General features: G+C 38.9%; 1 protein-coding gene across 4 annotated transcripts; it reads right to left on the bottom strand.

The window, feature by feature from the left end:
• Positions 1–10: 10 nt before the first annotated feature.
• tpm4a (tropomyosin 4a) lies at positions 11–12815 on the bottom strand. Of its 4 annotated transcripts, none has more exons than XM_043223932.1 (9): positions 12518–12815; positions 10825–10950; positions 4843–4976; positions 3862–3979; positions 3708–3778; positions 3531–3606; positions 3263–3325; positions 3101–3170; positions 11–733 (listed from the first exon to the last, which is right to left on the bottom strand). In XM_043223932.1, exons 1-9 carry the CDS (start codon positions 12629–12631, stop codon positions 651–653), a joined length of 855 nt encoding a protein of 284 aa, XP_043079867.1. In that variant the 5' UTR covers positions 12632–12815; the 3' UTR covers positions 11–650. The 4 variants fall into 4 exon arrangements, with proteins under 4 accessions (XP_043079867.1, XP_043079868.1, XP_043079866.1 ...); XM_043223934.1 differs by lacking the exon at positions 11–733 and adding an exon at positions 816–1438 and having other exon boundaries at positions 12518–12669; XM_043223933.1 differs by lacking the exons at positions 10825–10950; positions 12518–12815 and adding an exon at positions 8066–8581.
• Positions 12816–17360: the final 4545 nt, after the last annotated feature.

The following is a 17360-nucleotide window of genomic DNA, read 5'->3' on the forward strand; positions in this document are numbered from 1 at the left end:
ACACAAAAGAGACTTTTTATAAAAATTTATTACACAGAGAGTGGAAAAAGAAACATTTGAGGCATTAAAAAGGGGGGGGGGAGCAACAACGCGTTCACAGAAATTACTAGGGAAAAGCTAATATTTCTTTGGTCTTTGTTTGGTGCCCGTTTTGAGGTGGTTCAATGAAATCTGTGCTTTTAAAGAACAGCACGGCGACTATCAATGGAGTGATGTGCCGCAGTGCACCACGTGGCCGGCAGAGGGAGCGCGCGACGTGCCCGAGCAACACTGAAATCAAAGCGCCATCCTCAACGCCTTCGTTTGACGGGCACGCACAATAATAGCGCGTTAACATATCCACTTTCCGTATGGAACGGCATTTTTTAAACTTCTTGGAATGTATTTGGCGGGAAAAATTCAGAAATAGCACCAAGCAGGTTGTTTGGCTATTTTTTGGAAGTAGCGATATCGAGCCGACTTGGGTAAAAGCGCGAAAGGAATACCTCAGATTTAAAAAAAAAAAAAAAAAAAAAAAAAAAAAAAAATTATCAGCCTATTCTGTGAGGAAATAGGGCTCAATAGCTTGCGAGGTTTTTTTTAACGAAGGAGAGTATTTGTGGAATGTTGTAAAAGATGGACGTCGCTCTCTCTCTCTCTCATCGTCTCTCTTATAAGCTGTTCAGCTCCTGAAGCGTCTGATCCAGCACTTGGTGCATTCCGAGGTTTTCTTCCTTTGCAGAAGATAATTTTTCTAAAAGCAAAAATGGAAATAATTAGTCAGACGACCTTGCTATGGCATGTGCACGAGTTAAAATAAGCTCACAGTCTTGGTTTGGTGCACTTAAAAAAATAAAAATTCTATATAAGAACGTTTCTAATGTGAAGATTAGTAAAATAAAAAAATAAAAAATATTATGAAATCTATCAGAATTGAAATGTAACCTCACCTTTGTGTTCTATATTAAATGTAAGGGATCAGTAGAAAATAGTATATATATATTTATCTCAACAGTTGTCATACTTCTTGAGCAATGAATTTCCATGACTAAAGCATTTCTACTCATTTCTAACCTTTCCAGTCATTTGTGATTAATGGGCAATGTTTAAATCTTACAAAATCGAACATCACTGCATCTATACGAGCAAGTATATTATTTGATCTAGGCCTAAAATATTCCTCATATTTGCAGGTTTTCATCACTGTCTCCCGGTCTTCGCAGCAAATTATTAACAATGAAAACAGAAGAGTGAGAGTCTGAAATGAAACGAAAGGAGTGTTTTATTGACAAACAGCAAAGGCACATTGAAGAAAACGAAGCAAACATGAAGAAAGTGTTTGGAAATCTGAGATAGCAGAGCGGGACAGAGATGGATCTACAGGAGGTCATGTCATTGAGAGCATGGTCCAGCTCCTCAGAGATGGCTTTATACTTCAGCTTCTGAGCATAGAGTTCATCTGAAGACCGGCAGGAAAAGCAGGAAAGCGAAGGATGAGAAGCAGCAATGGACAGAAACCAAATGAAAAAGAGAGAGACAAGACGTTAATGAATTATATGAAGACTACGTAGTATGAAAGATCATGGTATACCTGGAACAAAGTAAGAAAATCAAGTGCAAACCAACCATGACTGTAAAATTTTCCAGAAGATACGCTCCTTCCCAATTATTTTACTAGTCATTTATTTTATTAATAAGCAAATGCAGAGTTCGGTCTCATAAAGAGTTGACTTGCGCTGTTGAAAACCGTATATTTCATTTCTCTTGGGACAGAAGCAATGCCAGGCTTGTTTAAACCGATTGCATGTACTGAGCTGAATCTTCCGGTGAACATAAGCCTGCTGGAACTCTGACAAAATTGCTCTAAAACAATATGGTGTTGTGTGTTTTACAAAGGTTTTATGGCCGTTATATGGACGGGGAGCCTGACCCGCCTGTGACCTCTAAAACCCCATCCACGCAAGACTTTGTGTCCTGCTTCAACGCTGGTCATTTCTCAAGGTGAAAAGTTCATTTACCCACGTCCTTACTTTCACTGAAATGTTCATGAGAACAGTTTACCATGTTTCGCTGTTTGCCAAGTCAAACTATGGTCAGCTTTAGAAAAAGGTGCTAGCTACATCAAATAATAAGTAACTATATTAAATCTATTTAGCAGCAAAACACCCTTTTATTGATGTTCATCCATCTGCAACAAAGCAATTTGTTAAAATAAACAAAACAAGCAAATTTGGTTTTTAAACCAGTTCTTAATTTCGGAATGAAGTGATTCACTAAAATGAACTATCCAAATAAATCAAATCTATTTTTTGAACCGGTTCTTTCCTTCGGAATGAAATGATTCACTAAAATGAACTATTCAAATAAATCAAATCTAGTTTTTGAACCGGTTCTTTCCTTCGGAATGAAGTGATTCACTAAAATGAATCATCTAAATAAATCAAATCTAGTTTTTGAACCGGTTCTTTCCTTCGGAATGAAGTGATTCACTAAAATGAATCATCTAAGTAAATAAAATCTAGTTTTTAAAGTAGTTTGTTGTGCAGAATGAAGTGATCCACTAAAACAAACCACCCAAATAAATAAAATATAGATTTTGAACTAGTTGATGAACAAAGCGATTCATTAAAATGGACCACCCAGACCAATCAAACTTGGTTTACGAATTAGTTTTAAACAGAGCCATCTGCACAGCTGCCCTAACCAATCAAACTAAAATAAATCATCTCCCCAATGTTTTTGTTGTGCTAATCTTGATTTTCTGGAGAAATTGTCTCATACAAAATATCTCAACGGCTACTGCTCATGTTTTGTGAACACGTTCACTGGAAAGAACTATTTGAGCAAAGTAATTCATTATAGCAAATCACACAAACAAATCGATGCACTGGAATCAATCATTGGAGTCAAAATGTTCTCATGGTACATGGCTACAATAGTAGTCACTGCTAACTGCAAGAAAAGATACAGTACAGTGTTTTGAAAACAAATACTTGCACTTCTAGAGCATTAGTTAAGCAAGCAGAATCGCTTCCTTTCTTTCTAATATCGCAAAAGAGTTTAAGTGGAACTTTTGGCTTCGCAATAAACTCGGTTAAAAGAAAGATTACTATCTTCGTACCTTCCAGGTCATCGATGGATTTTTCCAGTTTGGCCACTGTCCTCTCTGCAAACTCTGCGCGGGTCTCAGCCTGAAAAACACAAGACGGAAGTTAAAAAAAACATTCGGGATGAGAAAGGGCAGCTTATCTTTGACCCATGTGTCATTTATTGCCTTCTTTACCTCCTTCAGCTTGTCACTAAGAACTTTAATTTCCTCTTCATACTTGTCTTCTTTTTCTGAGTACTGAAACATGCAAACAAAGACAGATACAGCAAATCTGAATAAACTGTGCATCGCTCTCAGAGCTATCAAGTTGTGAGAACTTTAACCGTAAATTGCTGTGTTTTTATTTTCAAAGCGATTAAGCCGAGCGATGATTATTATAGAGGTCTGAAAATTGTGCCTTTGTGAACATTAGAAGAGAGATAAAAGAGAGATGTTGACTTACTTTCTCTGCCTGAGCCTCTAGGGATTTAAGGTTGTTGGTAACGTTCTTCAATTCCTCCTCTAAATCACTAGCTTTGCTGGAAGCGTTTGAGAAGAAAACAATGTTTTAACCGGTCAAGCAACAAACATCCACATCTTAAAGTGTGAGAACAGAAGTGTGAGAATAGACAGATGATACCATTCAGCGACTTCGGCTCTCTCCTCGGCTCGCTCCAGCTCCCCCTCGAGAATCACCAGTTTACGGGCCACCTGTAGCAGAGATGACGTTCGGATGAACAACTTCAAGCTTCGCACATCTGGAAGCTATGTTCCTTCAGGCGCTTGTAACCCACCTCTTCGTATTTGCGGTCGGCCTCCTCAGCGATGTGTTTGGCCTCCTTCAGCTGCATCTCCTGGATCTCCATCTTCTCCTCGTCCTTCATGGCACGGTTCTCGATTACCTTCATGCCTCTGGAGGTGGAACAAGCAGTTAGTGACATGGATGTGACTTCTAATGAATAATTCAAACCATTTGAGAACTGGTTTGAACAATAGCCTATACTGAACATGGAAAATTTCTGAAAATTCATGAAAAATTCCATAAAGAAGCTTTAACGTCTGATAAAGAAGGTTCTTCAGATTTAAAAAAAAAAGTAAAAAAGAGATGGCTCTTTAAAGAACCTTTGACTTAATGGAACCAAACATTATCCTTTTAAGCACCTTTATTTTTAAGAGTGTATAGCTCAATTCTGAAATATTTTGTATTAATATTATTAGTTCTTAATAGTCATTTAATTGTTAATTGAGCTTTTAATTATATATTTTTATATATAACCGCCTTAGGTCTTCAATCAAGAGAACCATCATCTATTAAACAGGGTTAAACGTAACCTTGCTTTTACTACCTTAACTACCTTACTTTTACAAGAACAACGAAGTCCTCATTTTTTGTCCAAATTTTTTGCACATTAAAAAAATTTATTTGACCTCAAGTCGTGTCAATCACATTTACACAGCCTTGCCAACCTTCATCCATCATAAAAAACTCAGACCAGATAAAATTTCCTGTATTTTTGTATCTGTAGAAAGCATTTTGACAGGAAAAGATGACGAATACGAAAAACAGAAAAATTGTTGAAAATTTCAGACTTTTGCGATATAAAATGAAATTTTAATTCTGTCGCATTGTGCTAACGTCTAATATCTTTGCTTGTGGATTGTTTTCCGATGAGACAAAGATGTTCTGGTCCACCAGAGCCATTTAGTTTGTACCCGAAGCAACACAGCTATTCATTCCTTCCACCATTATTTAAAAATTAAAGATTTCCATTGACCTCTCGCTCTCGTCTGCTGCTTTCTCCGCCTCTTCCAGTTTCTGCAGTGCGGTTGCCAGCCTCTCCTGAGCCCGATCCAGTTCCTCCTCCACCAGCTGAATCCTGCGGTTCAGGGCCGCCACATCACCCTCAGCCTGACGACAAAAAAGGTCAAAGGTTACAATTATATGCAAATATATATAAAATGATGTTCTAATATTTTTTCTGTTTGTGGGAATTCTCAATATCATGGCACAATCAACTGCGGCAGAAAAAACATTTTTACACCCTTTATGACCACCACCACCCGTTGTGATGCAAACAAAGATTGGCCTCAGAATGAGCACAATGGTGCCTCTGTGACATTTCTCGGCTTTAAAGAGACCTCACAGCCAAACCGCCCAGTTATTGGACTGATAATTGCAACTATAATTATGACAACTATCAGCATGGCTCTCTCACAGCGCAGACTGAGCGAGCAAGCAATGCTCTCGGAACGGTAGGAAAATATCGCAGCCAAGAAACTGCATCTGGGTTTAAACTTTAAGAGGAGACAGAAAAACGGGGCATAGGGGAAAAGTTAAGAGGAGTAAATCGTCCATTTTCTGATAGCATCTTTGTTTCGAGTCAGAGCTGCTGCTTTCTTTAAGGTCCAATAGACTATTTGGAGCATAAGTGGCAGTAAACGGATCAAGGCTGTCATACCACACTACTTTCGAGTTTTTTCATACTGGATAGCATGAAAAGATCTTTATTTAAACACAAAAATGAATCTAAGATATCACAGAATAGGGCCAAACCTCACTATTTTCTCATTGAACCGTTATCTCATCGAGATATAAAGATGTATCCCAAAGTATATAATTGCCATTTTGCTTATAATTGTAGCTTTTCCTCATAATTCACAATACAACTCTATATCTCACAGTTATGAGAAATAAAGTTATAACTGCCATGTTTTATGGCAAGATATAGCATTTCTTAAATGTATATATAAGCCATCAATGGAGTAGGAAGTTGACCCCCTTTCAAATAAAAGAGAGCCAGAGAGGGGAGGAGAAAAATGCACAGGAAATGGACACACTCCACATCCTCTCCCCTCCCAAAATGCTCATTCAGTTCAGGGTCAGGATACTCCCTCATGAGCCATGCCCTTTCCTTAGTCACAGCGTTCCCTGGCTGCTTTAGATGCAAGCCATATATGGTAAAACAAGCTCTGGAGAATGCTAGTGGTGAAGTGCCAAAAAAGATTTAAAGGCTAAAGAAGAGCAAAAAAAAAAAAACACAGCCATATTTTATCGAAAGCGTCTGGACGCAGCCTTGAATGTTTTATCGTGTACCAAACGAACCCAAACGCCCATATGTGTGATATGAGACGCAGACGTTCCCAGATTTATGGATTCCTAGGCCCGTTCGTACCACAGTGCACCCAGATCTTGTTAGAGCTGCTGTGACGTCCGTATCCAATTATACGTTTAGGGTTGAAATGTGGGGGAATCACCTGGGACCGCTGTCGACTTCCTGAGGCACAGTACTGTATGTGACGCTGAGCAAACACTGAGACGAACCCTATCAGTGTAATGACCTGGTGTTATGAAAATTAGGCCTATCAGATGAAAATGGACAGTGGACATTAAACGAAGATTCGTTTTTTAAGTTTGTATTCTAGAGGCTATACTGGTAAAAGAGCCAAAGAAGGAGCTGCAGATGCAAAATGATTGGTGGTTTCTCACCAAACGCAAAGAAAAGCACATTGCAAGTAAGTTGGAGTAAGTAAGTGACCACTTGTGTGGCGAAATTCTGAAAGAGATATGCAAAAGAGGTATCTTGATATCATTTTTAACACCATGGGAACCTGTCAATGCAAATTCGGAGCGCCTAATGGTTTTTGCGCAGGCTGCGCCATATGTTTCTGGTCATGTTCTTGACTTTTAACCTCGCTGTGAATTATGACCTATATAAATTAGGACCATCGCGGAGAGGTCATTGGTCACGTCGTGACCACGTCCAGCAGCATTCTGGGGTGGGAAAACTCCCACTTGTGAAAGCAAATGCAGCAAAATTTGTATTACAAGCGTATGACTCAACACCACGAAAGAGACAGAAGGAAGTTGATGTGGAAGAAGGATGGGACCAAGAACCTCCCTAACATTTCATAAGATCTCCATTAACTGTAAAAGTCAACAGGTCCTAGACAAAAGACACACTATTGATCTACAAACGCTTGAAGAACTGGACTTTTCTTAAGCAGTGCCAGCTTCCTGCGTATCTGCACGGTCATCTGAATACGAAGAGGGTCCACAGGAAACTCCAGCGTGGAGCAAGAGACAACATCCTGACTCAGTTCCTTTGGGAGCTCTGGATGGGACATCCTTTGGGTCTTTCTTGAGTAGAGCAAAATCTCACGTTCAACGAAAGATCTAACAATTCTTCATTGTCCAAACCCAAGCAGGAGAACGTTCACATTTCCTAAAGTCCAATTCCATTCAAATGAAAATAAACAGACTGTAGGGTTCTGGCTATGTTTCCTTACAGCAGCTTGAACATTAAGTGCTTCACAAGGCATGAGTCAGAAATTTTAATAAAATGAAGCATCTAATCCACCAAGGACTGTGAGGGAGAGGGCCTCCTTGTCCTCACGTTTCGTCATATTATTCATCTAAATTAATTGGTTTTATTCAAAAACATTATTAATTAGATCTAAATGAATTTAGAATTTTGATTACACCATCAGATTAGGTAGAAATCACCCCTTTAACAGTCATATCTACCATTTTTCTTAGTTTTTCTTTCCTGTTGGTAGGAATTAGGTCCCTCAGGCCAAAATAAAAGTCAGATAGATGCATAGATAGTCTTTAAGAATGATTAAAGTACTAAATGGATGGACCTAAACATATAAGAACGTAGCAATTCAAAGTTAAAACAAATAAATTGTTAATTTTGTCAATTTAAATGGTTTTTAAGGCGGTAAAACGGTGTTATAAACTCGCATGAGACAACAGTGAGGCCTAACGACTGCCCAAAAGCAGATTTGGGGGTCGGGCTGTCCCTTTGGACCAACGCCTTTCATTCCACAACCTCACGTCTGCATCCAGGTCTCGCTGTTCACCTAAACATACAATTACAGTCTTCAGAGGAGCCCGGGAGCTTTTTATAGACGCCCGTGCTCACAGTGGGAGCGTAGAAGAAAGCCCGGAGAGTGTAAAGACGATACGCCAGAAGAAAGAAATAAGATTTGCCTCACTTTCTCCCGGAGCTCGCGCTCATTGTCCAGCTCGCGCTGCAGCACCAGCGCTCGATCTTCTGCGTCATCCGCCTGCTGCTGCAAAGTCTGGATCTTTCTCTTCACTGCGTCCAAAGAAGTCACACCTGTCATTTTAGATACTTTATTATATTATATCTGCTACTAAAAAAAAAAAGAACCCGCGACTTTGGTCAGGAAAAAATAAAACGACGTGCAAAGGCAACGGAAAACTTTTCGCAAGGCTATACAAAAAATAAATACGTCAAAATAGAACGCCTAAAACATATATAATCCCGAATATCAAAAAAAAACAACGAAACGCTAAAGTACTTGGATGGCCAGTGCAAAAAAAAAGGAATAGAAAAAAGGAGTGAAAACGACTCGAAATGTGCAATCCCAAATCCTTCCCGGTCCGGATCGATGCAAAACGGTTCAATGAACAGAAAAGTGTCTTCGCAGGAGGTTATTTCTGTCTCATGGAGTCATTGGAATGTGAGAGAATGCAAGGAGGCAGAACTTCTGCAGGAAAGTTTCAATGTAACTGTGGAAAAGTGAGGTCCCGGTGACGTCGCGGTGGGCGGGGCGTCCGTCGAGTCACAATACGGTCTCATTTTATGCTAATTACGTTTTTGTATAAAGTCTGACCACGGTGATCCACAGAAAGAAGTCGTCTTTTGGTCTGGATTTCTTTTAGTTTTTTATTTCTCTGTAAATATTTTAATTGCTTTAAGCTACACTATAAAAGTATTTTTTTACAGAAACGTAACGTGTAAATACATCAATTAATCACAAGAAGGCGACTCACAGTAAAAATCAAGTTATTCTCCTTGATTTTAGCTGTCATCATTTCAATTAAGGTTTATTGTAACTTCATTATGAATAACCTAACATCTTTTTTTCTACCCAATCTGTCCATTAGAACGACTTCAGCTGATCTTAGTTAATGCATTCAGGTACATTTAATCATATCATTCAATCATTCGTTCATCGGTAATATTTTTGACTAAGATTGCACGGTATTAGATTTCCAAATACCAAAACATTTACATTATATACATTTATTTTTAATTTTTTTGTAAAAATCATATCAATGTTTTGTAACCATCTACTTCATTTCTTAATAATTTGATTTTCATTTCAACTCTTTAAGCGCGAGATGCACTTCTCACTTCTCGGGCTGTGACTTTTCCACCACTCACTAATCCAGCACAGCAATTAAACGCAAGATTTCAATGACATCCCCCGCAATTAAAACCTCCAAACGCCATTTCATGTGTGACACACTTTCCTCAGAAGTGCCTTTTGTTCTAAAGACGAGCCAGCGTTGATTTCATTAGTCACAGGAGTGTGGCCCTCCGTGTTTGCTTTCGCTGCATTCTTGGGATTCCTGGGCTGCTACATGGCAACCCGAAAGTCCCAGCCTCCCCTGCTGTTCACCGACTTATCAGTAACAGGCCTCAAAAATCCCTCGCTCATTGAGAGCGTCTTACTTCTGTGGCGTTGCGAATGCAGATGTATAATTAGTTTACAGTTTCCTCTAATGCATGACATGTGGTAGGCTTGTCTGGAGCACATTTTCAGGGCAATGCTCCAAGGAACTCGAAATGTGCTCGTATCCCCAGTTTTAGGCCTCTCGGTCAGCCTAAAGAAAAACGAGAAAGTTCTACAGGAATCGAATTTTACTCGAAAGTACATTTGTCCTCTTATTAAATAAAGTTTGATGTTACGGTTCGTCTCGTAACGGTGTATCTCTCTTTAAACGGATTCACCCCCATGCTGGAATCATTAAGGATTCACAAACAACCGATTTGCCCCTCCTCGGCTTCCTTCTCGAACTATGCAGTCATTTCCTTTGAGGTCACATTGTGAGGAGTAACCCGAGCTTATCAGAGCAGGGGACAGGATGGACCGCTTCGGACCCATGCAGGTGTGATTACGACAATTTTCTCAATCGTCCCAAGGCCAAACGCGTTTCTACAGGCGAAGCGCTTTGTGCTGCATTTCGGCTTCAAGGAACAGGTCGCCCCAAAAATGAACATTGGCTGAACATCTTTAATTGGAACAGATTTGGAGAAATTCTGCATTATATCACTTGCTCGACAATGGATCCTCTGTAGTGAATGGGTGCCGTCAGAATGATAAGTCCAAATAGCGGCTAAAAACAACATCTTTAAACTTAACAAGGTGTTAACTGATAGATTGGAGTCATCATGTGGATTACTTTTGGACTACTGTGATGTTCGGACTCTTATTCTGACGGCACCCATTCACTGCAAAGACTCCATTGGCGAACAAGTGCTGAAATGCTACATTTCTGCAAATCTCTTTAGATTAACAAACTCTACAATATCTACATTTTGGACGGTCTTGGGGGCGAGTGCATTTTCAGCACACATTCATTTTTGTGTGAACCGTTCCTTTAAAAGTCTTTAATATGCGTGTTTGAACCTGAAAATGATCTTTTAAGTAAGCGATGTGTCAGTTTCAAGGCATTACAGGGGTAAACCTGAGGAGAAAGGTATTTTGAAAGATTAATGTCTCGTGTTGACATGTTTTATTGAGGTAAAGTTTTTATTGCCCTATAAATCCTCGTTTGAAACGCTTGGAAATGGTGCCGTGACCCTGAAGCATGGCCAGCTGGGGTGACAGGAAGTGAAAGCATCATAACAAAGCCTGAACGACTCCAGTTGTTTATCATAGAGGAATCATGGCTGAGTCTGTTTAATTGAAGCCTATAGTCTAAAGAATGCGTTACTTACGTCAGCAGCTTTTTTCTCAGACAGTTCCAGTTTCTCTTGGGCGTCTTTCAGGGCCTCTGAGTACTTGTCCAGTTCATCTTCAGTCTGTTTGAGCTTTTTCTGGAGGCCGACCAGCTCATCATCCAGCTGTATGAGAAAGAGTGACTAAACGTGTCAGAGCGCTGCACGCATGACATAACTCAAGGGAATTTATCCCAGACGTCCAGAATCTGTCTGGAATGCGTACAGTAATATTAAGAGTATTATCAACCATTTTCACTTCTAATATCAACCTTTCTATTAACAGTTTGAAGACAAGTATGAATAATTAAACATATTTATAGTACATAATATTATTTAAAATATATTTAAATACATAGTATAGGCCTACACAATGATAAAAAAAAAAAAAAAATAAAATAAATAAATAAATATATATATATATATATATATATATATATATATATATATATATATATATATATATATATATATATATATATATATCTGTAGGCTAATGGTTTAGGCATATCCACTAAATAAATAAATACATTGTTGCATAATACATATATGGCTTATGATCACTTTAATATTCATTAGTCATAAATTATTTGTACTTTGCTGTCAAAGAGCATAACCATTTATCATAACACTTTAGAATAGGGAACGCTTATTCACTGTTAACCACAACTTTCGCCTCAATAAATAGATGATTTGCTGCTTATTAATAGTTAGTAAGTAGTTGTTAAATTTAGGTATTGAGTAGGATTAGGGATATAGAATATATGTCATGCAGAATAAACCATTAATATGTTCTTAATTGCTTCTAATAATGGCTAACATTCTAGTAATATGCATATTCTAGTAATTGTCATCATTTATTATTGTTGTTGTTGTAATTGTTATGATTTTGAAAAAAATCAAATAAAAGGAAGGTTTTGGCAACCCATATTAAATAATATAGGCCTGCTCTTATTACAGATAACTACATTTAATTTTAGTCCGAGGTAAACTGTTGTATGGCAGTAAGAGAGATAAGTGCTCACAAACACTTCACTATCAGTTTGGCTGGCTTCTAGTGTTTAAGAGAGTGTCTGTTAATCTCCCAGGATTCCAGACAGCATGACCTCTCTTATCCATTTATAACCGGAGGTGTTTGAAAAGGTGGATAAACTTACAACCAGTATTCATTTACTGTGATGCTGGTCTGTTTGCAAGGAGCTGCAAAATGTCCACAGTGACTTTCTAGAGTACAATACAGTTTTGTATTATTAAAACACTTTTATATCAATAACCAAAGTCACAATCGTTTGCAAATAGCTGGCTATTCATAAACTAATGTTTTGTGGGTTTTCTTTTACATTTTAACATCAACAAAGTCTTCATATATCAAAAAAATACACTAACCAAGAAAATTTATAAATACATTAACAAAATTAGTCAACTGAAAGAATAGTTCGTTGTTAGGTGCATGTTTTTTGGGATTCCTACGTAATTGTAGAAAACAAGTAACCGTAGCTGTGAAAGACCCAGAATTGCAGCTCAAACGCATACTTGGTTTTCAAGTATGAGGTCTTGGCTCACTTCTCCTTGATTACAATCACACAGTCCAGCCTTGACAGACGCTATTGCCAGCACTTTTTTGTTGGGACTCTAAAAGCATTCTTAGATTTTCCTCTATCTGGATTTCTACCATGACTTTCAGAGCTCTTACCTGCTTGCATTTGTCCTCAGCAGCTTTCTGCTCTGTCTCGGCCTGCTCTGCCCGGTCGATGGCGTTCTCCTTGTCCAGTTTGAGCATCTGCATCTTCTTCTTGATGGCCTCCATGGTTGCAGGTTGATCTAGTGTCTGGGTCGAATATGAAATTCAAGGGAGCTACGGACGAAAGTGCAGTTCTTGGTCCTTCGGCCGAAAGTGTGGTCAGACTGATGGATGTGAGGAGATTTAGGAGAGGAGAAGAATGCAGCTGATGCTGCCTGCAACCAAGAGCTGCTAGCAATGCTGGATCGCTTTACATAGCCCAACCAAAGCCTAAAACACCCCCTTTCCCCCCCACCCGTCTCCCTATCTAACCACTTGTGAGAAGGAATGGCCTGGACCAAACACAGTCAGGAGCACTTCTCCTTATTTGGAGTGGTGCATATTGTTTTTAAAAAAGGACCAAGGGATGGAGAGGTGAGCAGATAGGACCTTGAGCTTAAGAGTGGAGGTTTCGTGTTCTTGTTGCAGTCTGGTTTTGTTCTTGTCCTTCGCATTTAGAAAAAGATTGGTTCTTTTAAAATCTGTTCACTGAAAGGTTCTTTGGGGGACGAAAAATGCAGTGCAAAAATTGTCTAGAGAACTCTTCTGATACCCTAAAATTCTCTGAAATACTCTTCTTATTTGTCGATCACAGCACTGAGCACTCAGCTATTTTTACCATTGATTCAAACTGCTCAACCAGAACTAAAATCGTAATTTACTCTTGTTTTATACGAATGCAGTCGGCGCCATCTTGGATCTCAGTTACCGAAATGACCAAAGAGCACTTCAGGCAGCCTTTGTCTTGTTGCTGATTTTTTTGATCACAGATTTTAAGCTAAAATGTTAAAGCAGCTATACAATAAGCCATGTGACTTACCATTTATACCTGATAAGTTATTGTTTAACTTATTGTATAGCTGACCAATAAAATGGGTAAAAATCCTAAAGACTATACACAATGTCCCCAAACCCACTTAGAATACATTTTAATAGAATCCAATTTAGTAGACACAGGGTTAATCATATAAACATTAAACGGAAATAAATGAGCTTTTTATTTATTTCATGCCTTGTCCAGTCAAGCCTGGCATGGACTCACTTGATTTAGAGTTTTTGAGACCCAAAGTGCTAAATAGTCAAACCGTTGGATTTAACTGCTTTGGCACTAAAAACTAGAGCAGAAGTGCAGAATGTAACACTTTTTCCCCACTGGCTCTCTTAACTGCTATTGGACACCAGCCATGCAGACCTTTCATGACATTCAACAAACAGTGTCGTTTAGCTTCTTCTAAACTGGGTCTTCAGTTTAATTTTCGCTCACGGGTTCTCGTTTTACACATTTCTACTTAAACAAACGCTCGAATTCCCACCGTGCCGCAATCCACAACCTTAGCATTGAGGTGGTAAAACTGCGAGACATGTTCGGCATGTACCTTAGACATACTCGTCTGTCCGTCAGATGATTCACTCTCCGCAACACCTGGAGGAACATTCTGAAAAGAGTGTCCAAAAACACCTGTGCTCCAGACAGACGGCTTTTCTGACGTTCGCTGCGTGTCATCGTTACACATGACGTCGCGGCAATACACAGATGTTTGGCACCTGCGTACCCACTCCGGTGTGTCTTTGTCGGCCTCCCTTAGGCACTGTTGTAAGGAAAAGACGTAATGTCATTTGGCATTGGTTCAACGTTACTTACTCACGCCTGTTCCGCTGAGCTTTAAGGATGAAGGGAAGTAGGAATGTGTGTCACGTTGTGGAAGAAATTTAACGGACGAGTACAAAACAAAGTGTACTTTGTAAAATCAGCCAACGGACAAAAACTCGCATTAGGGGTTCGCTCAATGCAGGTACAAATCTAAACATCGCAGCACAAGACTATGTTCAATACAAAATAAGTTAAGGACAGGTCAGATCAAAGGCATTGGCACAATTAATGGTAATTATTTCATCTGTAAAGTTCAAAATAAGTGTGAATTGTTATATTAACCATTTACAAAAACATTCGGAGCTCTTTTTGAAAGAGCAAACATCTCAGAAAGTGTCGAAGGGTTAAAAAGAGAAAAAGTGTAAAGTCTAAATCATTGTTTTGTGGCGGGACTGCCATTCATCAACGACTAAATAAGTAGGTCTACGTGAAAAGTCTTGTACTCTGTGCAAACAAAGAAACACCAGGCTAGTCGGTTCTTCTGTAATTAACATGCCATAAACGCTATCAATAGATGCTAACATTCCTTTAAACTAAGCTGTGCTGGAATGTACTGCATTTGAGATCAATATGTGCTAGTCTGATATCTTTTCTAAAGACATGTTGACACTAAACACAAAGAGAAATCGGAGTGTCTTTTCTTCGGACGATCAAAGCAACTAAAAGTAGTGCTACTAACTTAACTACATTTTTCAGTTGCATGACGGAAGCCCAGTTTCCTAAATAATAGCTTTCCCTCGAGCTAGTTTTTAAAACAATTGTCGGCTAGCATGACAAGTGTGTACGTATAAGCACAAACGCACGTTTATTTTAACTTCCCTGTCGACTGTTAATGTATTTGTGTGCTGCTTTTAAGTGCAGACTGGTCTGTTCTGTGGGAAACGCAGGCATTCAGCTGGAGATAAGACAAGAGGAGATGACTGAGGGAGTAATTGTGAGTGAGAGAGAGGGAGAGACAGAGACAGAATATCACAGGCCCCTCCCACAGGAAACCCTAGCTCAGCTCAGCATGACCTTTTATGGTAAAAATTCCCCAAACCGCTGGCCGCCCGTCTTGGGAATAGCTGTTATAAGATATAACTCGATTTAAAGAAACAAGAGCACAGAAAGTGCGGCCACGAGTCTGAATTTAACAGTAGCAAAGAGGGAGATTGTTCTGGTCTCCTGGCATGTTTAAAACGTGACGGGATGTAGTTTTAAAACAACAGGCCGAGCCGTTCACAATCCCATTGGTCGGGAGCTTGCTTTATAAAAAAAGTCTGGTATTGACTACGATTATTTATTTTAGCATTACATTAAGGTTTAGCCTCAAATGTGCCGAAATGCCAATTCACATACATTAAGACACTTTAAACGATGTCTGACACGAACTGTAGCGCTAGCAAAAACTAAAGCGCCCCCTTGCGGTGGTTATCGTGCACTGCGGCAGTGTGGGCCTCTATTTTAATCATAAACTGTTTTTACACGCAAACGAGAACAATTCCGCCATCTTGCGAACAAAGTTGAGCGACTGCATGACAGTGTGGGCTACTTAAAAAAATGAAAACAAAATACAGCACCATATGAAAAATGCAAAAGCTACCAAACTGTACTATAACTGCAGGATAAATTTAATATATATGTTTATAGTAATATTTCATATCTGTGACCCTGGACCACAAAACCAGTCATAATGGTCATTAAATATATATATATATATATATATATATATATATATATATATATATATATATATATATATATATATATATATGGATTTGCATTCATGGTTTGGTAGGACAACCCTGAAATCATTGAAAAACAGCATTTGCTGATTTTTTCAGGGAATATTTGGCCGAGATACAATTGAAAATCTGCAATCTGAGGGTGCATAAAATCAACAAAATTGAAAAAAAAAAAACGCTTTCACAGTCCAAATGAAGTTCTTAAATGCACATACCAAATTACGTTTTTACATATTTACTAAAGAAAATATGCAAAATATCTTCACGGAACACGATGTCTACTTAATGTCCTGATGATTGTTTATTTTTTTGGGCATCAAAAAAAACCTGATCATTTTGACGACAAAAAATACAATGTATTGTTGGCTATTGCTACAAATATCCCTGTGCTACCAATGACTGGTTTTGTGCTCCAGACCCTATATTCTTAACTTCCCACAAAGTTATCTCTCAAACAGTGAAGGACATGGACTCTTATTGGTCTGAACCAATATATATATTGAATGAATATATGTTAACATTTATATGAACAGCAGAGGGAGCAATGACTCCAAATATGTATAAATCCCTGCAGTTATGACTGTTTTTGCTGCAGGTGGTCTTTAAAACAATAGAAATCATCACAGAATGTGTGATGGCTTTCCCAGTTATAATGGGAATTGTATTCGGGTTTTATTGGAAACTGCGGCCTAATGGTCCCAGTGGGCCTCTAATGGCATCTCCTATCGGCGGCTTGTTAAAACCACTAAGTCCTAACGGAATACGTCTCAAAACACACCACAGGAAACCATTTTTAACTGTTTTAATGGTTAGTAGTCGATAGCTTGTAACAGTATTTGTAGTGGAAACCATTAGCACTTCTGTATTGGTTTCTGTTGTTGTTACCGCATCTGCTCGTATAGGAATTACACGCTTAATGAAAAACACCAGTAATCAACTTGACTAAGTAACGGAGCTATTGAAGCAGACTTGCCAACATAAATCTCTTCCAAATCCATCACCCTAATTTCAAAAGTTAATCCGTCCTATTCCCAGCTGAGCTCTCCGCTTGCATGAAAAACATTCTTCCAGTTGCTCTATTCTCCGAAAACAATCAGAGGCCCCTGCGTCCTGCCCGAAGACACGCATTCGAAACAGAAACAACAACCGATGTTCTCGCTTAAGCTTAAAGAAACTGGGCTCAAACTCTTCGAGCGTCAGGTGACATTATGCGTGTTGTTAACGCACAGCGTGACAGACTATATTTTGCCGAGGCGGGCGGCCAATCCGTGCAACATCAGAGAGCAAAGCAGGACAAGCTATCCCAAGCTGTGAAAACATCCTTGTAGCGTTTCAGTGGAAATTAATTCTCGGAAGCGAGGGTGGAAAGACAGCTCCAGAC

The sequence above is a fragment of the Puntigrus tetrazona genome, chromosome 22 (genome assembly GCF_018831695.1).
Source record: "Puntigrus tetrazona isolate hp1 chromosome 22, ASM1883169v1, whole genome shotgun sequence".
Lineage (NCBI taxonomy): Eukaryota > Metazoa > Chordata > Actinopteri > Cypriniformes > Cyprinidae > Puntigrus > Puntigrus tetrazona.

Coding starts and splice junctions, on each gene's coding strand:
- tpm4a (XM_043223934.1), bottom strand. CDS start 12,631: ATGGAGGCCATCAAGAAGAAGATGCAGATGCTCAAACTGGACAAGGAG. Junction 3,607..3,707: donor AGAGCCGAAGTCGCTGAATG/GTATCATCTGTC, acceptor AAACGCTTCCAG/CAAAGCTAGTGATTTAGAGG. Junction 3,326..3,530: donor TAGAGGCTCAGGCAGAGAAA/GTAAGTCAACAT, acceptor TGCATGTTTCAG/TACTCAGAAAAAGAAGACAA.